General features: G+C 40.6%; 1 protein-coding gene and 1 long non-coding RNA gene across 4 annotated transcripts in view; one reads left to right on the top strand and one right to left on the bottom strand.

Moving 5' to 3' along the window:
- Window positions 1-5,617, bottom strand: part of NAPEPLD (N-acyl phosphatidylethanolamine phospholipase D) — a 19,731-nt gene extending 14,114 nt beyond the window's left edge. Inside the window, exon 1 of one of the 3 annotated variants that reach the window (XM_052680905.1) lies at window positions 5,397-5,617. In XM_052680905.1, coding sequence (XP_052536865.1) covers window positions 5,397-5,602 — 206 coding nt within the window. In that variant the 5' untranslated portion in view covers window positions 5,603-5,617. The other 2 variants (XM_052680906.1, XM_052680908.1) reach the window with 2 other exon arrangements.
- Window positions 4,768-26,619, top strand: LOC128079586 (uncharacterized). Its single transcript, XR_008206218.1, has 3 exons — window positions 4,768-5,224; window positions 5,954-6,083; window positions 26,231-26,619. It is a non-coding gene; the product is annotated as an uncharacterized LOC128079586 (long non-coding RNA).

Here is a 26,619-nt window from a genome sequence, read left to right as displayed (position 1 = left end):
TATTTAGTCATTACTGAGAAAAAAAAAATTAATTACCAATAAAGCAAATGTGATGCAACTTACAACAGCTGTATTGCCTCAGCAGCCATCACTGCCAGCCAACCTACCTACATCCTCAGCACTCCTCTAGCTTGCAAAAAAACAAACAAACAAACGTGCATATGGTGAACCCCCCTAGGAGCTGATACAGCAGACAGTCACTCCTTACCATCCCGTCCCCTACAGAAGCCCTCATTTCCACGCAGATCACTGTATAAACACTCAAGAATTTACAGCAACAAACTGGCTCAGGGTGCCAAGCCAACAGGAAGTTATTCACAATGATTACAGGTGCTATCAGCTACATCCTCCTGTGCCCTCAGATACAAATGCAAACAGGCATTAGTCAGATCCACCAGCAGTACCTGGAGCCAGCTATTTCTCAGTGCTGTGATCAGCTCTGGACTTGCACAAACTGCATGAAGCTGCCTCTTCCTGGAACTGGGATAACTCCCAGCAACCATCCCTTTGCCATCCAGGTGTCCCAGCTGGCTGACTGTCCCTATCCAATAAGGACAGGGTTTTACAGCCCCCGACACGTTTATGCCTTGTATTTAGCGTTACACACGTTGCAGCAAAATTCTGTATTCTCTACAGTTTATGATGCTACATGATAATAGTTGCCTATAGGAACCATGCATATGAACTGAGACGACAGACCCAGCCTCCAGTGTCTTTACCTACACATGCCTATTAAAACTATTCATTTCCTTCTCTAGCCTCATCTTTTGCATCTCTGTTTCCAAGAACAGGCATATGGCTATCACATTTAAAAACTCAGTCTACCATGACTGTCCAGCTTTTAGGCTCGCCTGGACCACAATGAGTGAAAAGGAACTGTCTTAGACAACATATAAAATACAGAATATTGTTAATGTATGTAAGTATTAAAACATACATACATATATATATATATAGAGAGAGAGAGAGAGAGAGAGAGAAAAGTAGAGGGCAACAAAAACATAAAGCTGTGGGTTGGACACATATGGGACCATTGTTAAGATTCAGTGTAAAAGCAGCACTGCTCCATGCTGTTCCTGGGGAAGGCAGAAGGAAAGCAGGACTCAATTCTCCCTTCACTTTAAAGTGTTTTACTGTACTCTCTAAACAACCCATTTTCTATTTCTACTTAATGCATCAGGAGGAATGGGGGATGCACATTCTGGAGCTGTAATTAAAATTTTCTTGCCTGCTGTGCTACGCAGGCCTCCAGCTGACCACACACAGAAAGCAAAGTTCATGCAGTATGGCTGCTGTACGGCATGCAAGACAACCACTGGATGGTGACTCAAATACAGACGATTTTTAAAGTCAACAGAAAAATACCAGAAGACAGCCCATGCACACAGCTGAGTACAGATAACCTTTGGACTCCAGCAGCAAGGATAATCTCCATGGACAGCTGCTCACAGTTGCAAGAAATTCTAATGAAGCTGTTCTAAAAGAGCAAACCTTTCACTGTACCCATCCAGTCACAGGATCCAGAGCCAGCTCTGTGTTCTGGCATCAGCTCTGCATAAATGCCTTGTGGACGAGCTCTTCATTAGCTGGTCTGCTGATGTGAACACAATTAATCACAGACACAAACCCTTCCAGCACGAAGCTTACAGTTAGAAGAAATGATCCAACTTTAAAGTTCAGTATTTGCAAACACGCTTTAGCCTCTCAGATGCATTAACAGACAACACAGATCGGGTTTAGTATTTTAAGCCATTATGTGATGCTGATGCTGTGCTGTTAGCACAGGTTTTTCTCAACTACAATGAAGTTTTAAAGGCTTGCACTCTGTCCTGAGGGCAGAGGGCTCCCTGCCTAACACCCTATGTCAATTAGATATGACTAAAACAAAACAACACCACACTGCCACACTTAATGAGACTAAGGCTCTATTTGAACATACTATGGTAGAAAGAAAGACAGGTAAGAACTGTTCCATAGAAGTGCACAGAAGCCTTGCCAACACCTTCATCCATAGGACCCACATAGCAAAGCAGGACCTGAAGCAGTTCATTTCAATTCAGTGCTGGTATTTTTATGTCTGCAGCTCCCCAGTTGCTATCTCCACCTCATTTACAAAGCCTTTTAATTTTCTTTTTTCCTTCTCTCTCTCCATGCCAGTAAGGAACAAACTACTACGCAAACTTTCTCTAGGCTCACAATCAAAATAATCCTTTAAATCCTGCAAAGCCTCAGTTAGCCAGGAAGTGCAGCAATGCCTGAGCATTAAACAAGTTTTCATTGCTAAGTCAACAGACACATATTTTTGTTTATATACATATTTAAATGCAGGTTCACTTAATTCCCACTCTTCGGTTCAGAGTCTAAGCACACAGTATCCAATGTGATTTCTATGTAATATAAAAATATTTCCCTAAATTCTTTTCTAATCTACTGTCACACTTGGATTTCATCATATGTTGAATTTCTGCTTATCCAAATAACATCCTTTCTCTCTTTCTATGTACATACACATTCCCCTTAGCCATATGGATTTGCCAAAACTATAACACTTGACCTTAGATGTGTTGAAATTCAAATAAATAATCTTCACATCATTTAATGAAAGGAAAATAAAGCTTTTCTTTACTGAAAAAACTTCTTGAATGCAGCTGTTCAAAGACCACCTTTCACAAGAGTTAAGCTATGAGGTGATCAGTCTTCCCAAACACAGAATTTCTGAATGATAAGTAGTAGAACACTAGATACAGAATAACACAAATACAGAAGGAAACTGGGAACATCCCAAGGCATCACCCTTTTCCCCCATATACAAACAGCCTTTTTCTCTATCCCTACAACCACAGGTCGGGAGGCCTCTCCAAGTACCCTCAAAGAAATCCGAAGTGCTTCTGTTGTTAGTCAATAACAAAAGCATTCATGTTAAGGCTGTTTGTTTGTTTTCCCCCTCTGAAGGAGGCAAAGCACATCTCCAACATAAATGTGAGCCATCTACTAATTCTCAAGGCACCATTCTAAATACGTAGGAGTTTTCAGGAGACAAAGTGTTTCATTTTAACAAGCCTAAATAGATGCTCACAAACAACTCATTATTGCCACAATTTCATCATCAGAAATAGCTGAACCGCACTGAAAACTTCCTTCAAAAACCAGCCCACAGCATGGGAGCCTTCAGCGTAAACAAATTAAATTACTTCCAAACATTGTATGCAATGAAAAATAGACACCTTACAACAAACCTTGCTCAGCAGACAGTTCCACCAGCACTAACTGCGCTAGCAGGGCTTACCCAAGAAAAATCTCTCAATTTACACAGCCTAATTCCTCACCACCTGACCACTCTCTCGCACAACACCACACCAAACCTTATTTCTCACAACGGGGACACCAGAGGACTGCAGCCAAGTGTCCTCATGGTGTCACTTGGTAACATCCAGTTCTCTTTCCTGAACAACTCTGTGAGAGCTATCCATTTTGATGCAGTTATAGGCTATCTAAATCCATATTATACCTCCTTTATATAGCTGCTAATATATGCACTAACGTATTACATGCAAGCAACAAATAATATGACTCAACTCCAAGGTTTTCTAAGAATATTCAAACCATGTACGTCTGCCATATAGAAAAATCCCTTTAATTCAAGCTGCACATAGAGGCTGGATGACCAAGTGATTTACTGCAATTGTGCTCCGAGCGTGTTAGAATGAGAATCCTGACTACAACCTACAAACATACAGCATTTGATCAAAAAATTAAACTGATATCAGGAACAGATTTACAGATGTGACCAAAAGGAAAAAATAATTTCACTGGATATGTTATACATAAAGGCACTAATTAATATGACAGCATTAGCATTTTCTTCATCGCAGACAAAACATTTGCTTTCTCATTTACAGAAGAAAAAGAAACCCTTAAATTGTGAATTAGCAGTTCTGTTGCAATCTAGGGATTATAGAAGTTAAGGAAACAGTAGGTTGCTGCTGAGCTAACTCCTCAAATCCACTTAGCCTATACAAGGGAAGAAAATAACAATACCAGAACGCTTCCTCTACAAAAGGCCACAGATCTCTTTCAATTTGAACCAAGCCAAAGCACCATTCACTGCTATTTGTACCAGTTTCACTTCCAACTCTTCTTCCTCATGGCCACACTGCCTACATCAGAGTGGGCTTCTCAGTCCGGCCATTATCTTCTCGTGACAGGGATTCCATTTTCAGACTATATCAGGCATTTCTCAAGCAATTGCTGCAACGATTCTCAAAGCAGTATGGGATTTATCTTATTTGTGGTTTGTGGTTCATATCTGTAAAATTAATCACTCTTCCTACCTCATTAACTTGTAAAGTAGCTACTGTGAAGAAAAATCCATGGCCATTTTTAAAAGTCTTCTGTCAGAAAAGTGATGAAATTAATTATTTTCCTTTCCTGACCTTTAATTTTTGGTGTCACTTTCTTTGGAGTCATTTGAAAAATAAAAAAGGAAAGTCCTAAATGCAAGCTGTACTTCAAATGAGAGGCTGAGAACTTGCTTCAGACTCGCTATGGTACGTGACTTAGTAAGTGAAAATAGATCAGTCTCTTCAGCTGAAGTCTAACACAGACACAACCGCATGCAGCCAAGATATTCAAGAAATACTTTGCCTAAGCCCTTACTAGAGATAACTGCTGATCATTCAGATTATTTGACTGAACTAATTATATTAGATTACTCTATTAATTAATATCTACCACTTCACGTCTGCATCACACAGCGCAGGAGGAACGCCGTCCGTGCGTCCCTTTCCACGGGAGCGGCCGCCAAGGCGTCAGTTCCTCGGAGCGCGTTAGCCGGGAGGTTACATAACGCGTCGCTCCGGGAGCGATGCTGCAGCGTTACCTCCCGTCCGCTCACGGTAAACCCGAGCACGGCCACGGGGGCGGCGGGGATGAAGTAGGACTTCTTCTTCCGAGTCACTTTCCTCGGGGCGAACACGGTCCGCAACCCCGCGGCGGGCCGGGGCAGAGCCCGCAGCTCCAGCCGGGGTGACCCACCCTCAGCCCGACCCCGCGCCGGCAGAAACCGCAGCGCGGCCGGCGGCAGGGCTGCGGCCCCGGGACCCTCCCCCCACGCCCAACTTCGCCAAAGCGGCCGTCCGGTCTGGCCCTGCCCCGCTCCCTCCCCACCCGGCGGGACCCCGATACCGGACCGTCGGCCGGCGCCGCCGCGCCTTCCCGGCAGCAGGTGCGTCGCTGCGACCGCTCGGATCCCGGCCGGGCTGTGGAGGCGGCGGGGCGCGCAGGTGCTCCCTCCGCACGGCTCCCGGAGCGCCGGCTCCGCTCGGTCCCGCCCGCAGAGCCCTCCCTGCCCACAGGAAGGCGCGGGGCAGCGGCCGTCAGCCCGGCGCGCCGCTCACCTCCTGGGCCGCTGCCCCTGAGCGGTCCCGTCCTCTTCTCCCTCCTCCTCCTCCTCCATGGTGCCGCTCCACCCCCTCCGCGGCGGTTCCGCGGCTCTCCAGCAGGAGCTGTCGAACGGCTGCGGCTTCCCGCCCGCGCAGCACACCGCCGAGGGCAGCGCGCCGAGCTGCAGGCAGCAGCTCCACAGCGCCCTGCCCCGCACCATGCCGCAGCAGCCCCGCGTGCGCGGCCGCCCCCGCCCGGCAGTGTACGGCGCTGATAACAAGATGGCGGCGGGGCCCGGCGCTTGAGGCGGGCGGCGTAGGGCTGGGAGCCGGCCAAGGCCTGTGGTTGATCCCGATAGTTCGTAAACGTTCCCCGTCTGTGCGGGCTCTAACTCACCGGTGTCGTAGCGAAAACTTTGCTAAAGTTGGTTCTCTCAGGAACTGGGAGCCTGGCCACCGCTGCCAAAGTTGAACTGTGCTCACTTAATCCCGCACCACTGGAACGGGAACCCCCCTCGCACAGAGCGGCTCTCACATGCCTGCATTACCCTGGTTCTTTCCTTTGCTATTAGGAAATTAAAACTCCTCACACAGTGAGTTTAGTCCACTGCCAAGCCCCTGTGAGCAGTCCTCATCCAGAAGGAAGTGAGGGGTTCAGAGGAACCAGTCTGGAGAAATGAGAAGCTCACAGAAGTCGAATAGGTACTTTTAAATTCTTTCCATACCTCCTTAAGAATGTAAGACGATGGAAGGTCGAGGACAAAGTTATGCGTGTGTGATACTGCATGTAGTAGCAGTATGGATTCAGAGGCTATCTGGAGTTCAGACACATTTATATGCACCTTATCTGGAAGCTCAGGAATCAGTAATGAGATTGTTGGGAAATCTCACGTAGGATCAGAAGTGAAGGTCTAAAGATCTTGGGGGAAGCACAGATACAGAGTAGGTGGAGAATGGCTTGAGAGCCCTGTGAAGAAGTATTTGGGGTTTCAGTTGATGAAAGACTCAACACGAGTTGGCAATGTGCGCTTGCAGCCCAGAAGGCCAACCGTATCCTGGGTTGCATCAAGAGAAGAGTGACCAGAATGTTGAGGGAATTGGTTCTGCCACTCTGCTGTGCTCTTATGAGATATCACCTGCAGTATTGCATCCAGTTCTGGGGCCACCAACACAAGAAGATCATGGAGTTGTTAGAGCAGGTCCAGAGGAGGACCACAAAAATCATCAGAAGGCTGGTGCACCTCCCCTGTGCGGATGGGCTGAAAGAACTGTGGCTTTTCATTCTAGAGCAGCGAAGGCCCAGAGGGGTCTGAGGGAAAGGCTAAATGGCCTTCCAGTACCTGAAGGGAACCTACAGAAAAGCCAGGGAGGGACTTTTTATAAGGGCTGGTAGTGACAGAATAAGAGGAAATTGCTTTGAACTGCAAGAGGGCAGATTTAGGCTAGATGTTAGGAAGTAATTTTTTACTGTGAGAGCGGTGAGACATTGGAACAGGTTCTCAGAAAAGCTGTGGATGCCCCCTCCCTGGAAGCACTGAAGGCCAGACTGGATGAGGCTGTGAGCAATCTGGTCTAGAGGGAGGTGTCCCTGCCTATAGCAGGGGGTTGGAACTGCAAGATCTTAAAGGTCCCTTCCAACCCAAACCATTCTATGATTCTATGGAAATGCAAGTCTTACTTTTCTTATTATTAATCTATCATTCCCTTAACCTTTGTAAAGTAAAGAAGGCTAATACTGCCACATTATCTTGTTCAGAATGAGGAAAACCAATGTGTATTTGTTACCTTTGGTCAAGCAGATTTGCTGCTGATTTATGAGAGGGAAAATCCCAGTTCATTCCTCCCAACTCCTCTCAACTGACTTTTCCTGATCATTTCATCTCCTATCAGTATGTCTAAAGATAAGCAGGCTTTGTAGACGTTTTGATTTGTACTCACACTTCATTCAACATAAATGTATATGGATTGAACTTATTTCTACACTGGCTTTATAGAATCTAAGGCTGACTACATGAGTTAGATGATAAAGCTGCTCTTTATAGCTACAATCAATGCCTGTTAGGTTAGGAATAATTAAAGCCTATGCATAGCAATTTGTGCAATCCAGCAGGCAAGCGCCTCCAGACCGGTAGTATCTGATTGCCAACAGTAATGGATTTGGGATGCTTATCCTGAAGGTCAGCTGAATGCCTCCCTGTAGGCAAAGCTGCATGCACGTGTCATTTGGAAGTTGTTTCTATGTCACCAGTGCTACATAAGCCATACTGAAGGAGTAAGGCTGTGCTTGATCGTGTTTTGTCTATACTGCAAATACAGATGTCAGCATTTGGAGGCTGTAAGTAAAGACAACTGGTGTCTATTCAACACACAGTGTTCACAGTGTTTAATTTGAAAGGGAAACACCTCTTTTTCTAGTGAAGAATTATACACTTGTTCAAGTATGTTCTGGCACAGCTAGAAGTCTGTATCTAATGTGTGTTACCTACTCTGCCACACCAGTCTGCACAACATGAGAAGATTAAAGTTGAGAGGTGTTTCTCAGCAGAACCAGAATTTTAAATTAATTTCCTGTTTCACTACTCCCACGAGCCATCTAAGATCTCAGTCTGGTCCTGCTGCTTTGGTATGTTTTGATCTCTCAATGTCTTATGTGCACAAATGCACTTAAACCAAGGAAAAGTCCCAATGGGACATCTGTGCTCAACAAGTTGTGCAAACCCAGAGCAGAGATCTGTCTGACTTGTAAAATACCACAGACATGCTAATGTGCTTAGAGGACTGATGTTCAGATTCTGCAGAAGCTGGGGTCTAGAAGTAACTAACAGATGGGTAGGTTCCAGGCATCTGTGAATGAGGTACGAGTTTTTCTTTACATCTAGTCTGTAATAATTTTATTTTCTTCAGTGGCACACGTTTCTGATAATTGTACTGTTCAGACTGGCCCTATATATATCTTCTATAAATGGATTGGGAAGCTGCTTTATACTGCGGAGAGGCACAGATACTGAGGAATATCAATCAAACAGATTATTACTGGGTCATGTATTTTATTTTCTCACAGTGAAATTTAACAGCTGAAATAGAATCCTATTTTCTAGAGGAAGTTTTTATGGTATATCATTTCAGTAACCTTTTGGAAGGAGATATTCCTTAACATGGCTTAAACTGCTTAATACAACAACCTGTATCTTAATTAGAATCATGCAGTTGGTATTTCATGAATTGTATCCACAGTGGTGTATTTCCCTTGGAGATAAAGCATGAATTAATCATAAGCAAGACAGCTCAACTCACTTGACTATAAATCTTCTCTCGATGAAGGGTTTCACTTTCAATGCAGCAGAAATTTATCAATATTTTGTTTAGAACTCGGAAGTGTAGAATTAATATCTTATTCACAAAGTGTAATTTAGTTAGTTGACATAAGCTGTGTCAGAGGAAGGTACCTACTGTCTTGGTCAGTAACTGAAGCACAATCTAAAGAAGGAAAAAACCCCAAAATTCTTATAATGAAACATTTTTTTAGCTTTGTACCTGAGCTGTCTTATCTTGATTGTGAAAATCCTCCAAGATAGTAAAATTAAACATATTCTGTCACTCTTGTTAACATTAGAATATCAGTATCATCAAATCCTGTTAGACTTAGGCTCACTATAAACTAGGCAACATTTTCTTTGACAGTGCAGATGCAGCTTGTAGCATCGGAGAGCACACTCACTGGAGCAGTCTGAGCTGGATCTCTCAGTGAAATAAACTATCCCAGCAAAGACATTTTTCACCACTCTGATGGTGTCTCTACTAAATTTCTTACTGGCATATAAATGTTGCACCAAAAGGAAGTCTGCTAGGTTAGTAAAATTCTCTCTGGTAAAACTGTCCCATGCTGGGATAAAATGGAAAGATTTAACCTAGCCCTTCTAATTATAATGTGGGGAGGAAACCATTCTCATGGTACCCGTGCTGTTTTGGAGAGAAGTCAAAAAAGAAAAGATATTTCACATGGTGCAGGCAGAGGCAAGCAGTTTTAGAACACGTTGGATGATAAGTTATCCTGTGAAAGAGGGGTACACTGCCAGCTAATGCATATACACAAAGACAGTGAGTGCTTTACAGTAACATTTAATTAAAACATACCTAAACATAAAATATTTCTCCAATCTGGGCATAGCCCTTTAAAAAATAGTTAAGCTAACATTCTCACTGAGCTCCAAGATGTGTTTTAGAAAATCTTTCTGAGTTACTCCACATATCAGAAGCCTAATGGCTGAAGGATGTTCCGGGAACTAGAAAGAAAAATGGCTCAAGAATGATCAGTGGATACAGACCTGGCAAAAGAGCCTGTTATAGTTTAAATAGTAGCTTTAAATTGACAGTCACAAAATTGATGCAGAACCAATATACAGTACTTAACAAAGTAACTGTAAATGTCATGGTTACTGTTACAGATCCAAACTTCTTGCATGGGAAAGAAGCTGACCATTTGGGAGACTACAGAGAAGGAATTTAGAGAACTACTAAAAAAAAATCAAAACCAGAAAACCACCACGCTTCTAAATATTAAGTGAAATACTCTCCAATGACAAGCTAGTATCTTTACTTTCTACTTAGAAGGTAGGATAGAATCATGGAATGGCTTGAGTTGGGAGGTACCTTAAGGATCATCAAGCTCCAACCCCTCTGCCACAGGCAGGGCTGCCAAACTATGAGTGGAGGAAGACAATAACTGGGACCATAATAGAGACATTTAGGTTGCATCTGTACTAGTAATGGTCCAGGAGCATTCTTCAGCCTCGAAGCCAAATTGTACAGTGCATATATTTTCCTAGCCCAGAAGAGCAGGTGGCTTCATTTGCTGCTCGGCGTTCCCTCACCCCTCTAATGCCTCAGCTGTGATTGGGCACTATATGGGAGAGTGTTGGCACGAGCAAAAGTGCAGGTTGTTAAACCTTGGTAGTGATTTAATAATTCCAAGTGATAATGCAACTGAATTCAAGGTCCATGCCCTGTTTACTGGAACACATCTGGCCTTAGACAATACCTGATTTTGCAACTTAACCTTGTATCTCAGGAATAGTGCCAACCAGTATCAGAGAGAACTAGGGCTCCCTGAACTCAGTACTGCTGGAGCACAGCCACATAGACCTCCATCTCAAAGAGCAGCTCTCAGGTCTGTGCACTGCCCTTGTTCTTTCCTCTCCTGACAGTTTCTTCACACAGTGGATGAAGACTGCCTCACAACTGCCACACCTGGCTCCAGTGGGAAGTGTGAGTTTTGAGGAACCAGTCCAGAGAAATGAGGAGCTCAGAGAAGTAGAACAGATACTTCTGAAATCTTTCCATACCTTCTTAAGGATGTAATACAATGGAAGGTAGAGAACGGAGCTATGTATGTATGACGCAAAAGAGACTGTATATAGTGGCAATATGGATTCAGAGGCTACCTGGAATTCAGACATGTTTATATGCACCTTATCTGGAAGCTCAGAAATCAATGATGAGATTGTAGAAAAATCTCACATAGGATCAGAGGTGAAGGTCTAAAGATCTTTGGGGAAGAGAAACACAAGCTTTATCTTGTATTAATCTGTCATTCCCTTAACCTCTGTAAGGTGAGGAAGTCTAATACTGCCACGTTATCTTGTTCAGAATGAGGAAAACCAATGTGTATTGGTTACCTTTGGTCAAGCAGATTTGCTGCTGATTTATGAGAGGGAAAATCCCAGTTCATTCCTCCTGACACTTCTCACCTGACTTTTCCAGAACATTTTGTTTCCTATCAGCATGTCTAACAATAAGCGGGCCTTGTAGATGTTTTGATTTGTATTCAAACTCTATAAAACAGAATCACAGAATCACAGAATTGTAGGGGTTGGAAAGGACCTCCAGAGATTATCGTGTCCAACCCCCCTGCCAAAGCAGGTTCCCTACAGCAGGTAGCACAGGTAGGCATCCAGGCAAATCCAGAAATGGATTGAAGTCTTGTCCCATTTTACTGGAACACATCTTGCCCTAGATAATGCCTGATTTAAAATTTAACCTTGTATCTTAGAGGAAATTAAAACTATTGCATTTGTTTCTAAAATCAACGAAGCTTGGCAACTTCATTGCAAACATGCAGCACTAGGAGTTAATTCTGTTATGGTTAGTACCTGTAATAAATTGTAACATTGCATAACGTTTTGTGAAATAACTGTGATTAAAATTCATTTAGGAAATTCAATCACAGGGTTCTAAAAGGCCTGGTCAGTTTTGCATTCTTTTTTCAGTGGCACTAAGCATAAAGAACAATCCTTGCTCTGTTATGACTGAATTTGTAACTAGAGTAGGATATATTAACAGGTTTAATAAATAGGAAGAAGTACATTTGGCATGAAAAAGGGAGGGAAAAGAAAGAAACATTAAGAATATATATATTAGCTCCTTGCATGGTTATGTTTTTATGAGTGACTTCACTTTCAACTGTAAATTTGAAATCTTAGATCACTGTACTACAGCTTTCACTGTAGGCAAGATGACAACAAACTGTTTTTAGTGTCTAAATGCATTACTGGAAGGTGCCCTTCTGGCATTCATTTTAGACTCATGCTGTAATGGACTGAGCTTGTATCTGTCTTTTACATCAGGGAATATTTTTTACATATAGTACCATGGCTTGAATGTGAATGTCAATAATTGCTAAGATCTTAACTATACCCTCTAGATGGATTTCTGATATGATCAGATCACTGTACATTTAATTAACCTTATTCTCATGTCACTTATGTCTTTGCAGGGATTTTGTTTATTTATTTGTTTGGATTTTTTGTTTGTTTTTTAGTTTTTGATGTGTGGCTCTAAGAAATACCTGGCCTTAGTTCTGTGCTTCTATTTACTAGTGGTAAATAAAGATATTTGTCATCCCACACCCTCATCAGCAAAGGAGTGAGGGGCATGGTCCTTGAGATGGTCCGGCTGCCTTCAATGGCTGTGAGTGTAACTCTTTGGCAGTACTCTTTGGCCTGTAGACAGTACTCTGTGATTTGGGAGGAAAATACATCCTGCCAAGTTTAGCCTGGCCAGACTGCAAAATGAGGGGGTAAGTGCACTGGAAGTGCTACGAAGTGTTTGGGGAGGGACAGAACGGAGATATGTAGGAAAGGAAGGAGACACAGTACGGGTCTGTGGAAGCATATACTCTGACATGCTTCATGGTGAAAATGTGCTGGTGGGGGTATTCCAGACTGCATACATCTGCAGAAGAAATACATAGACTGCAGAAAAAATATTTAGTCTGACCAAGGAAGATGCCTGAAGAGTGCATAGGCCTGAGCTTTCACCAGCGGTGTCCTAAATAGATTGCTCTCATGATTTCCGAAGAGAAAGGGAATAAGCTGATCTTCGGAGTGAGACAGGTCAATTCAGCTGTTTATTCTACATGATTTGTAGGTGCTACCTATAAAGCCGTGGAGCACTAGAACCCTCTTCTTTCTCATATTTGAACATAATACCTGTAAGTCTTACAGTCACTCTGTTTTGGAGGTTTACAGATGTTTATTTCCTGCTAATAGTGACATATTCATTCCAGGAGCCTAGGATTGGAGCAACTTGAATATGCCCTCTCTCTTTTTTTGAGCTTAGAGCCAATTTAGTACCTCTGACAACAATGCAGAATAAAATCAATGATGTTCGTGGAAGAACTGGGGCTACTTTTTACTCGTATGCTTCTAGAGCGCTTACAGAAAGACGATGTCACATCAAACTATATGTGTGCTTATATGAGTGCTATATAAGTAGGCTATTTCAGAAAGAATGAAGCTAGGGAAGCTGGATTTTCTGTTCAGTTTTACTCAGTGCTCCGTATATTCACCCTGCCAGTGCAATAATATGAGCCCACCCCTCTCCATGCCCTCCTCACCATCTCCTTGGGCAAGAGAGAGCATGAGCTGTTGCTAATCCAGTTGGTCACCTGTGCAAACTGGCTGGCAGCATAACACACAGTGCTGTTTTCTACCTGCATTCTTCATATTTGGAGAATAATTTGAGTCTCCTTCCACTGTCTAGCTACTGAGGTTGAAGAAAATAATAGGAACTTCAATAATTGTGACTGTATTAGGCTTACTTTTGGAATGCACTCTTGTGTGTTCTGAGGCTTTGATCATTTGACTCACCAGTACAAATGTTTTAGAACAATCCAGCAAACACAAATTTTTGATGATTGCTTTCTTTGAAAGCCAGACCACAGGCAGAAGGACTAATATGAATAAATCTCAGTAAAAATTGGAATGTAGCTGAGTTGTCCACTTTCACTAAGAAGCAAAGGAATGCTCTAAGTTTCTGTAATCCATTAAAAGCCCTTCAGATTTCTGTCCTTCTTTCCAATATGTTGAAATTGGCTGGTAAGTCTGACCTGGTTAGAATCAACTAATGCTGTGAGCTTCTGTGTAATTTCAAGTTAGTTTTTATATTGCAGTGAAAACCATATAGTGAAATGAAAAACAAGAAAAAACAATGACTTTTTAAATTCAGTAGAGTTACTGTAGGGAAAATAGACAAGAATTACAACAAAGGTGTATAACAGTGAGATAGGTCAAAGCTTCCTTGAGAGTTCTTGTAAATATTCAGTCAAGGACCATCCTTTTTCTTGCCTGTGCAAACTGTTTTTGCAGCATTATTGTACATACATTACAGACATATATGCAGGGCTAGAAGTGACTTCAAGGCATTCTGTAATCCAAGCCATTATGCTCAGCAAGGCTCTTTCATGTATCTGGAGCATTATAATTGTCAGTAACACCACACAGGCATACTGCGTGCTGCAGGAACTGCTTTCCGCTGCTAAGAAGCTGTTGTGGCACCGATGGAAGCTGCTGGTCTCCCAGGCTGACCTCCCCACTGAAATGAAGCTGAAACCTCTCCTTCATCCACAGCTCCCAGGAGGGAGAGGGAAAGGAAATCCGCTTTGACTTCAACAGCTGGCACTGAACAGAGGAGAGAGTTATAAATAAATGCAAATGAAGAATGAGGGCATGTGACAAGAGCCAGGAAGGTCACTGTTTGGTGTGCCAGCAGATGAGCAATGCTTAGAGTGGCATTTGATAAAATGTCACTCTATGAGTAGACATGATGATGATGTCAAAAGAGGCTCATTTGAGTTGAGGTTTGGGAGGATCCTCTATTTAAATCCTGTCTGAGCGACTGACAGGCTGCATGACCTTCTAGAATATACTGAGATCCATGGCTCAAACTAGTTCTTGCTGCAACTAAATTGATGACAATGGAATTATTCTGGGAGTGAACTTGATTTCTCAGACATCAGTCAACACAGCTGGTTCACTGAATAAGTGAAAAAAGGCAATCATAGATATCACTGCAAAACAGATGAATCTGAACTAAGCCACTTAGTATCTGCAAGACAAGAACAGAAGTGCACAGTCATTACTTAAAATGCATAAATAAATGTTGATGGTGGTTTATGGGCAAAGTAAACTTCCTGAAGGTAACTTAAATAGTTTTTCAAGGTAATTAGTGTTGTTCTATTTCTCTCTCTCTTTTTTTTTTTTTTTAAATGGGGTATAATGATTATGTATTTTATTCAAAACTTGTGAGATGAATCATGCTTCTTTAAATATTCTAGTATAGTTTTTTCTTCCAAAACTTTATAATTGACCTAGGAATACAGATCTGTATTACACAATGGTAAGCTTCTTTCAATGAAAATTCTTTTGGTGTCAGATTATAAAATGATTGTGATAATTAATGAATCATAAGAATTGGTATTAAAAGTACCTAAACAACATAAGCATAGGATAAAACTATGTGTAAAATGGAAACACAAATTACTTCTAAGTAACAAGCTTTCTACCTCCTGAGATGGAAGCTGATAGAAACCATAATGTTACAGATTTGGAGGTAGATGAATAACGAGTGATTTACTGCTTTGTAGAAAAGTAGTGAGTGACTAGTGTTCTTATACTGATTTTTAACTCCACTATTTGTCTAATCGTAGAAGCAGTGGAAATTTCAAGTGCTACTTCCCCTTGTTTCACCAAGATCTCTGCAAAGGTAGCAAATACGTTTCTTTGGAGTTGAAATGAAAAAGTCAGATTGTGATCTTGCTTTCAAGGCTAGCTAAAAGGAAACTAAGTCCTGATGTCAGTGCACCTGTGTCACAAGGAGAACTTTGGGGAGTTTAGAAAGCATAAATTGACCTGGACAAAATGATTACAGAGCAATAGTAAGAGATGTTCTTAGCACAGAAAAAGATAAACAAAGGGTTCTCTTATCTCTGCCATTCCTGTCATTTAAGCAAAATGAGCAGTTACAAATCAAAGGGTTCTTTTATCCCTACTGCTTATGTGATTTAAGCTAAACAACTGTTTTCAAAACACTTCATGTATGTTTCACTTCTACAGGGGTACACTAACACTAGATAAAACAATACTGACTTAGCAAGCGAAAAAAAAATAATAACATAATTTAAGAAAACCTGAAGACGTGACACTGGTACACTTTTTCCTTCACTTTCATTCCAATTTAGTAGAGAGGACAATGGAGTTACATCTCCAGATATAATTAAATAAAAAGATCAAAAATTTTTTTCCATTTCTTATCAGCGCTGATTAGAACAGGACATTGCTTTGTGTGTCTTTTATTATACCTGTCTACATATCCCATTGTGCCAGCTGCAGTTTTATGTGGTGTCAAAACAGCATTGGTTTGTTGGGTTTATGGTGAAATACTATTCCAGGCGCTTTTCAGGGGGGCTCGTTAGTAACACTTCATCATCTTTCTGTGCAGCTGATTCTTTTTTAAGTAGTACCTTCCATTCTGAACAACATCCTATTTTTTCCAGATGATTTCCCTGGTCTGTTACCATTTTTTAATGTTGATCCTATTCTTCAGAGTTCCAGCAATTTCTGTATGTACAAGAGTCATTTATTAAATATCTTTTCTTCTCTGTAATCAAACCAAGAGTTCAAATTTTTAACAGTGCCAGGTGCAGGACAGACTTCTTCAGAACTCCATTTGCCATGTTCTTCCAGCTGACAGAGAGCACGGGGTAATGACTTCGTAAGTAACCACCTTACAGTAATTTTGACTTGGATCAGCAGCAGCCAGCTTATCTGGTATAGACTACAGAGCATGAGAAGACTGCTGTGAACAGGGATCACTCACAGGGATCACTGTGAACACTCACTGGATCAGGTTGCCCAGGGGCCCATCCACCCTGGCCTTGAACACCTTCAGGGATGGGGCACCCACAGCTTCTCTGGACAGCCTGTTCAGTGCCTCACCACCCTTAAAACAGACAGTTTCCTCCTAACATGCAACCTAAATCTCCCTTCTTTTACTTTTAAAGCCATTGGCCCTTGTCCTATCACTGTTTGCTCACGTAGAAACTAAGTCTTTCTCCTGCTTATAAGCTCTCCTCAAGTACTGGAAGGCAACAATGAAGTCTCCTTAGAGCCTTCCCTTTTCCAAGCTAAACAGGCCCATCTCCCTTAGCTTTTCTTTGTAGAAGTGCTCTAACCCTCTGATTATCTTCAAAGTCCTCCTCTGGACCTGCTCCAACAGCTCTGCGCCTTTCTTGTGCCAGGAGCCTCAGCCCTGGGCACAATTCTCACAGATGGGAGCTCACAAGAGCACACTTTTATCCTAGGATGTGATGTACATGTGCAGCATAACGTTTAGATCGGTGTGATGAGAGTGTGAGATGTTCATTTCCCTGTCCCCCAAGAAAAGGCTGTGTACAGAACTGGAACTATCCATGTATGTCAGGGCCACTCTGCCCTCTTCTGTGTGGCCCCCAGGAGAGGACAACAGGACTGGGTCATGAGATGGGAGAATTTTCATGGAAAATTGAATCTGTTCCCTAGACAGATTCAGAATATTTCTTTAGCTAGCCATAACTGCTTCTGGCATAATAATATTAAGTATCTATTGCTTCTCTTTAATCTGCAGAGCTTGTTTCCCACTTCTAGAAGGCTCCTTTCACAAGATTGGTATTTGGTAAAACTGTATTATTCGTTACTTATCACCATAGGATCACTAGATAATTTAGTTTGGCAGGGATCACAAGAGGTCTCCAGTCCAACATTCTGTTCCAAGCAGGGTCAGACTGGGTTCAGACTTGTCTTTATACTGTTGGGTTTTGAAAACTTTCAGGACTTCACAAACCACTTTATGATTGCCTCATGATGAAAATGTTTTCCCTTAAATCCAGTTCAACTATCTCTTCTTTGAACTTACGCCTTTAGTCTATCACCATCCCACCATACAGCACTTTGTAGAGCCCAGTTCCATCATCTTAATAATCTTTTATTTGTATAGATGCTTAGGAATGCTTTCCTTTTTCTGTTATTTGGGAAAAGGAACAAGAAGGTGAAGCTAAAGAACTGCCTTTCAGATTCTTCTTTTTTCCCATTTGAATGTTTGATCATTTCCTTTCTTCTTAATCATTCCTTATTTAGAGCAGGACTGAAACAGCTACTTCTGAGAAATAATAGAGAATGAATAGGTGAATTATATCAATCTAACAAAATTTAGAGCTCTTAATTGATCTATGATGTCTTTACTTGTTCTTTTCCTTTTCTACCTGGAAGTCTTATTCCCTTCTTTTCTAATTTACATATCAAAGCAATATGTAAGCAAGCATTTGCAGAAGCAAGGAGGTGAAGAAAGGTTAAAAACAAGAAAATAATTTAAAAATACAATAGACAGTAGAAGAAGTGATTGTAGAGGAAGGCTTCAGTCAAAGTGAAAATGAGACTTAACAGGAATGGTGATATAGATAAGGATAAGGACTAGCATTTTTCAGATTCTCAGTAAAAAAGAGGTGTTGTGGTTTAACCCCGCAGGTGGCTCAGCACCACGTAGTTGTTCGCTCACTCACTTCTGACAAAACTATTTACTAAAACAGAGAAAAAGAAAAGGATAGTAATTACGACAAATATATATGTTTGAATACATGTACATAACGAGTGATGCACAAGCTCACTACCACCCAGCCAATGCCCAGCTAACCCCTGAGCAGAAGAAGAGAGAGAGATGAACTCCCACTCCTGTCAAAACTCCTTCCTTGATGTCATGTGGTATGGAACATCCCTTTGACCAGTTTAAGTCAGCCATCCTGACTCTGTTCCCTTCCCAGCTCCTTGGGCCCTTTGCTGAGAATGATCTCTATTCTGAACAACACTGCTTAGCAGCAACTATAAACATTGGTGTGTTATCATGTTACCAACATTGCTTTTCTCCTAGAACCAAAACATCATACCAGACACTCAAGAAAACAATTCCATCTCAGCTGAAACTAAGACAAGAGGATAATTGGCTACTTCACACTAAGAAATCAATCAGTCTTATACATGATTCAATATAGTTTTCCTGATATTTCCTGTATCTTAAACAGTGGTTATATTTGGGGTAAAAAACATGTTTGCTAAAACACCTACATGAAGGGCAACACAGAATGTACCTTCCACTTAGTTATTAAAGAAAAAAACATCACAGCCTCAAGTATAAGCTGTGGTTAAGATCTATGCTATGTCAATGGTTCTCTATCTTTTACAGAATAGTAATTTGTTTTGTCTGAAAAATGCAGATCTCTGTGACTTCACAACACAGTGACAGAATCATAACGGCATTTCCTCCAGGACTGTATCTTCCATTTTGTATAAATGGGAATTATTAATGTGTGAAATAGAGGATTTCTTCTCTCTTCAATGACTATCGAAGAATGTTAATGGCAACACAAAGCTTTTATTTTTCATTTATGTTTCAAAGGCAGGTGAAATAAACTCAGACCCAACTCTTTCACTAGACTAGAATGCCTTGCTAGTCCATATGGTCTAACATGAAGTAATTAGGATCTGAAGTAGGATGTGTTGGATAAAAATCTGCAGCCTCTCTGATACAAAAGGACAGACTTTCTGGGCATAATTTTATTCTCTGTATTTGAAACCTGTAAAAGTTTGTAATGGAAGAAATCAGTTTCAGACACTGAAAATATAACAGCAGAAGCCCAATAAAGATGTGACACTAGCGAAGGCTGAAGTATTCTAAAGTAGCACAAGTGGGGAAAAAAAAAAAAAGAAATTTACGTTACACTGGGGGTGAGTAGAAAGTTAATCAGTAATTTGGGAACTGGGAATACGGCTTGGTTTCTAAGTCAGTCACTATCCTATGCAATCTGTCTATTTAAATGTGGGTACTTTGAATGACATCAGAGTGTCTCATTGACTCTGCTGAACTTTGATTCATACCTTTAAAATCTCTGCCTGTGAAGACCAGATAGTGAATCTTAACTATGCACATGCTTTATTGCAAACTGGAAGGATGGGTTTTCCATATTCAAATATGCATGATTTGGGGTAGGAAAAGAGAGCTGATGCATACATTCCTGAGAAATTTATGAGGACCTTATATGGATGAAATAAAAATTTCATGTAAATGCCACATACTCCTTTTATTCATCCAGAGTCTGCTGAAAACCTTGAAAAATAATAAAAAAGAATAGTTTCAAGAAGCTCTGGGGAGTTCAGAGTTTCTCAATAAATACTTCTAAATCATGTTAAATCTGCTATAATACTAAAAACTAATCCTGATGCTAAACATATAATTTAAAAAGAAGAGATGTAAATAACTTCACTGCTAAAAAGCCAAGACTAGAAAATGCTTCTATGGTTTTATACTTTCTATGGTTTGAAAAAAAAGAGAAGTGGGAAAGTCAAAAGGCATGGCAGTGAGATCTGTGCATCAAGCAGCAAGTTCTTAGGCTTTCTGGTTTTATTTTTTATATCTGACCATAGACAAATGTTTCAGAATAAAATGAATGTTGTATAATGTACAAAAAAGATCTGCTTCCATTAACAGACTATCAGGATAACTGACTGATAGCTGTGGTCAGAAACACGAGATTATCACTAAAGCTTAAAATAGTGCAACTACTATTATAATGGAATTCTGATGGCATAGAATCAATGCAGTCAATGACTGAAACCAGCTAAAGAATAACTGCCATTCCCATCCCCTCATTCTGTTGAACTACTTAGTAGTTGTCACTTGGATTCCTATTCCAAGCCTTTTTGTATTCATACTGCAGATCATCTGTCATGTTTAAAAATGTTTCTTAGGTAGATCTCTTAAGCCTCTTCTATTAACCCAATTCTTCCTTATATACTTAGTTAATTGGGATTTTCAAAGAAAGAAATGCATGTTCTAGGGATACACAGGTACTCTCCCTACCTCCTAATCACTATCTCAAGTTCCAGAGGTGAAAAGAAGCAAATGTGCTTAAGGTATACTGGTTCTTTAGACATGTATATCTATTTGAACGTGTCCTGGGTATTTCAGGCCTATTGCATATCTACAGCTCAATTCAGTAATGTATAAGCACTGAAATTCTTGCATTGCAGACTTGACAATTCTATGAGAATAGGCGGCTCAAGCTGCATGGATTCTGAGAAGATGGAATGCGTTCTATAGAATTGCAGTGTGCATAAAATACATAGCAAACCTTTGCATACACAGTGTGTGGGACATGTACATGTTTGGCAGCCTGCTTGCTGTTCCTGCTCTGCACTGGCTGCCAAACATCTGGAAGTTAGATTAAAAACATGGGAAAATGGTAGGGAAGAAAATAACCAGCAAAAGCAGTCATCTCCCACAAAAAGTGGTTGGCCTGGCACTCTGGGCTGTAATAGGGTTTGAGAAAGGCATCTATCTGGGACATGAGAGCATGGTGGGTTATAGAAGCTCCAATTTTTCTTTTTTCAGAGAGCTATAAAAAAAGGCCAGTGAATCTGAAATAAATCTACAAAAAGACCTTAGGAGATATGCACCAATAAACTCAGTGCAATTCATTTGTTTAACTGAAATTTAGAAATATTAACTTCAGTGAGTTAGCTGTTTGATTATGTGAGAAATATCTAGCCAATCTTCTCCCACATTCTCAAGCTCCTTCTGCTGGCTTTTCAAGTGACAAAAATCTCAATTTCTTCTTTTCCAGGCATCTATCAACACTTAGCTTTTCTCTAGATAGTTTCCACAGTGTAGTTAATAGTTTCACACACACACACACACACACACACACACAAAGAAAACAAACAAACAAACAAACAAACAAACAAAAAACTATATCATCTTGAATGCTAAATATGTGAAATATGTGCAAGCATCAAAACATAAACTTAATGTAAAGATAAATAACACAGAGAATACTCAATTGTTTTAATTTATATTTAATTATTGATAAGAACTTTAATAAAGATACTACTGAATTTCCACGTTATTGTACTTGCTGGAGATCCTTACAAAATATAAGTTCAGCCTTTTGTGCCCTTAAGTAAATACATTTACAGTCTGTATAATACCTTCTAATAATTTAATAAAATGTATGGATCTGATCTTCAGATAAGTGAGGTCTGGAATGCGCTACTAGCCTGAAGCTCAGGATAAGATCTGCTTTGCCCAAAGGCATCTGCCTTGAAGTTGGCTATCTTTACCTGTTGAACTATTCATAAGTTCAGAGATAAGTGCCACCAGCAGACATTTCTGAGTAACCATCCTAACAGAGGTCTCCAGAGTACAGTGGATAACCACATTTTGGAGCTGTCTTGTTTCTGTCCTGTTGGCTACTCAGAGAGAGAAGTTCTCTGTGGAGAACTAGTTTGAAAGAGCTGGTTAGTCCAGTGCAAAGGGGTGAATGAGAACTCCAATTCACAGTATCATTAAGGTTGGAAAATACCTCTAAGATCATCTAATCCAAATGTCCACCTACCACCAAAATTGCCTAACTAAACCATGTTCCCTAGTACCACTTCTACATACTTGTTGAACACCTCCAGGGACAGCGACTCCACCGCCTCCCTGCGCAGCCCATTCTAATGCCTGACCACTATTTCTGAGAAGTTTTTCCTAATGGCCAACCTGAATCTCCCCTGGCACAACTTAAAGCCGTTCCCTCTCACTCTATCACTGCTACCTGGGAGAAGATGCCAAACCCCACCTTGCCACAACTTCCTTTCAGGTAGTTGTAGAGGGCAAGAAGATCTCTTCTGAGCATCTTCTTCTCCAGACTCAGTTCCCTCAACTGCTCTCCATCAGGCTTGTTCTCCAGACTCTTCACAGCTTCACTGCCCTTCTCTGGACACGCTTCAATGTCCTGCTGGTAGTGATGGGCCCAAAACTGAACACAGTACTCAAGATGTGGCCTCACCAGAGTTGAGTACAGGTACTCCCTGTCCTGTTGCAACACTATTTTTTACACAAGTCATTGGTCTTCTTGGCCACCTGGGACTCTGCTGGCTCATGTTCAGCTAAGCATCAACCAACACCTCCAAGTTCTTTTCCCCTGCACAGTCTTCCATCCACTCTGCCCCAAGCCTGTAGCAATGAATGAGGTTGTTGTCACCAAAGTGCAGGACCTGGCACTTGCGCTTGCTGAACTTCATCCCATTGGCCTCAGCCCAATGGTCCAGCCTGTCCAGATCCCTCTGTAGGGTTTTCCTACCCTCAGGCATATTGTCACTTCCTCCCAACATGGTGCCATCTGCAAATTTACTGAGAGTGCACTCAATTTCCTCATCCAGATCATCAATAAAGATATTAAATTCAGCTAGTCCATAGTGGCATTATGGACCTCAGAGAATTTACAAGACTATGGAAATCAGTGCAAGGCTTAAACCAACTAAGAAGTTGGATAAAGCTATGAAGCAGAATATCTGTACATGTTGCTTCCCCAGTTCAGTTGCAATGGGGAACTGAGGTAGCTAAACAAAAGTTGCCTTGAGTCAGTTGCTACTATGGATAAGCCTGTATTTATGCTGCATTATTAGCTATATTAAACTACATAGTCTGAATTTTATGTTTGTTAGCAGTTTCTTAAACATTGCTGAGACTACTGAGATCAAAAATTGAAAGTTTAAGTGCTATATCAGTGCGAAGAGTCGCATTAACAGCATTCTTCTTAAAAAATGTAGGTTTCCTTCTACAGATCCTTAAGAAAAGATGCTCACATCTTTGTTACCTGCATGGTGTCTGAACATAGAAGGAATAGTCTTGAATTATTCTAGCAATTTGTGTGCTCTTTTGATTACTTTCTGGAGAAAATATTTTTTTAAAGTGACTTTTCCATAAGATTGGCAAAAAGTTGAAATGAATGTTGGAGTTTGGGGAAGTTATCCACCATCAAATTAAAATAATGATATAAAACAATTCACTTGAATGTGGCTGTAGCCAAGGAAAGGTGCAGAAGCAACACTTTTATAGAATGCCAACAAAAGCAAAAACAAACAAACAAACAAACAAACAAACAAACTGTTTTCTAAGATCCTTATTCTGTAGTAAGCCTGCTAAAAGCTGAGAAGAAACATATCTGTTTTGCTAAATCAGATGAACCTACAGTAATTTCCGACTGAATTGCTGTATCAGACTGAATTTGGCATACTGTTCTTGGAGAGAGAACTTTGTTATTAACTATCCGAACTCCTTCCTTTTATCTTTCTGATAGAAGTCTTCAGAACTCAGGTAGTGAGTTCTTCAGTACTTGGTGACAGGTCCTCCTTTCTTATTTCAGAGCACAAATATTATTAAGAGAAAAAGAACTTCAGTCGGATGAAATACTATAATATTCCCTGAAGAAAGTTTTTAATCAGCAGTTTCAAAGGAGCTGCTCTCTTAATGAGCAAATGAAATGTAAATTCAGCCAATGGTTTTCATGTCGAATTTGCAGACTTCCTTACAGCTCAAGAGTGCAAAAGACTGATGTCAGTGGCCTATAGGCACTTGCACTTACTGCCCAGAAGCCATGGGATTGAAAAGTTATTTGCAATTTAATCAGATGGAGGATAACCTATAGGTAGCAATGATAAAAATAATTAGCTCGATGCCAGTGAGCAGCTGACATGAAAACCATACATAGAGCTTGATTTATATACTCAGCATAGCTTTATTCACACAAAAAACCAACTTCCTCTTCAAAAAAGTATCTTTTTTTTAGCCCAAGTTTTTAGGCTTGTTTGAATTCTACTTGCTTGGCTAAGCTAAATGCAATTCCTGGCAGCAGCATTTCGGCATGTTCATTAAGTGCAATACTATATCATTGCTTTAAAAACATAGTGAATTGTAAATAAGCAGTGAACATGATGACTCCACAAAAGCAAACCCAGCACTAACCAGTAGTTTAGCTGCAGGCAATTTCAATCGTTAATGCTTTTACTGTGTGCTGGTTTCAGCAGTTTTGAAGGTCTCTCTCCTGAGCAGTGCTGTTCTGATGCTGAGTTGCCATTGCCTGCTGACTGAAGTTGAATCAATCTGCAAGTCAGGACAGTGCTTCCAGACAACCTCCATAGCAACCTGATCACGACAGTGTGTCCTGCTGACAGGAACTTCTTTATTTTGAAAGAAGCATTTTATCTATACAATTGAAAGAAAATCCCTTTGGTATAATCATACTTCACTCACGTCAAGATTGTCATTCTAGTTCAGAAGTAAAGCTGTGCTGATTTCCAAGTGTGGTGTTCAGCCTCTGTGTTGACACCTGGTTATCACCTGAATCGGGTAGGAACATGTAGATTTCCAATTTATATCACTTTCACTGCTACTGAATGGCATTTTTTTATGAGGTGGAAATATTTCTCTGTGAGCAACCAGTCAGATATATGGGCACTGGGAGCAGCTGGATCTTTTTATTCTTTCTTTTTTTAAAAGTTGGACATTGTGTAACACAATCTCTCCCCAATGTGGGTTCTAAAAAAACGTGAGTTGATACCACAGCCTCTTCCTCAGCTGCAGTTTCCTGGCCACTCATTTTCATGAAACATAGGAATGACATTATCTTTGAGTACTCTGTGTTCAGTTTGGTTGCTACTGTATAGTAATGAGCACAGAAACCTCATTTCCCCAGAAAATTAGCTGGAATTGTATAATTCAGACCATGTTTTATTACAGGTTTTAGTGCAATTCCTACCAGTTTGGACACAAAAGCCTGCTCAAAAACCAAAAGTGCTGTACTGTTCATGAGGAATGCTGATCTAGAAGAGCTACTTAGTATAAAATGCAAAGCTGCTCTTTCTTAGGGTGAAATCTGTAGTCTGAATTAGAAAGAACCAGACTGTCATTCTGAGAATCTCATCTCTGTCATCTACCCATTTCGTAAGGCTACATGGCATCCTGAAACTTGCATGGAACTGTTTATGTACCACGTAGATAAATGCAGGATAAATTACAAGGACAAGTTGTTTATTCAGAACTTCCCCTGCTAATCCTGGTCCTCCTGTTTCATTGTTGCTTGAGTTAGATGTGTAAGAGATACAAAGGAAGGTTTCTCCATTGGAAGCTGCAGGTAAAACTGTTTACCTTAACCATAGAGATACTGTGAGCACCCTTTGTTACAATAGCCCATTTCTAAATAGTCTAATTGTAAAAAGATATTGTTCAAACTATTTGAAAAGTAGTGTTTCAGAGATACTTAGATTGTGTTTGTATATTCAGATCGTACAGTTAAAGCACCAGTATCTGTTTTCTTTTACTGCATTTTTAGCTGAATAGCAACATTTCTTGATTTGAAGCTGCATCTCTCTAATGACCTTCGCTGAATGCTAAATTTTAGATTGCATTTACATATGAGACATTGCTATTTTGTTAAGTAGGAGACATAATATGAGGATAATCAGTTTATCTTAAGCTGTAATTCTCTGTCTAGCAAGGATTCAAATTTCTAGGATAGCTAATGGCTCAGTGAAGTCTGGTAAAATGTCTTTGAGATAAATCTCAGCATAATGAGATCAGTTAGATCTAACTGTAAAATAGAAGAGAAGCTTAATTTTAATTTTCAAATGCACAGTTTGATGCTTTGCTTTTTTACTTTACAGCTTGACAGAGATGCATCTGAAACAAGGAATGCTGGAACTGGAATGATCTTTTGAATATGCATAAACTAAAAAGGGAAAAACCAAATGGGAAAAAAAAAAAAGAAAAAAAGTGTGGCTAGCATCATGTAGAGATGGATTTTCTATTCCACAGAAACTAATTTGCCTCCAATGCAAATTCTCTGTTGAAAGGATGTGCCTACACTGCAGCTGAAATGCTTCAGACATAGGTTATGTGGGTACTAAAGCAGTATGGGCAGTAAAATAACAGTAACAGTAAAAATTTAAATCCCGGAGACTATAACAAATGTAATCAAGGCCTCTGTGTCAAATTCAGAAACACCTGGTTTCTTGGTATTTAGGTTTGTATTTTAATAAATGAGTTGACAACA

This window comes from Tympanuchus pallidicinctus, unplaced genomic scaffold, assembly GCF_026119805.1.
Source record: "Tympanuchus pallidicinctus isolate F22 unplaced genomic scaffold, pur_lepc_1.0 scaffold19, whole genome shotgun sequence".
NCBI lineage: Eukaryota > Metazoa > Chordata > Aves > Galliformes > Phasianidae > Tympanuchus > Tympanuchus pallidicinctus.
The sequence above is the reverse complement of the archived record's forward strand: the minus strand, read 5'-3'. Positions and strand labels throughout refer to the sequence as shown.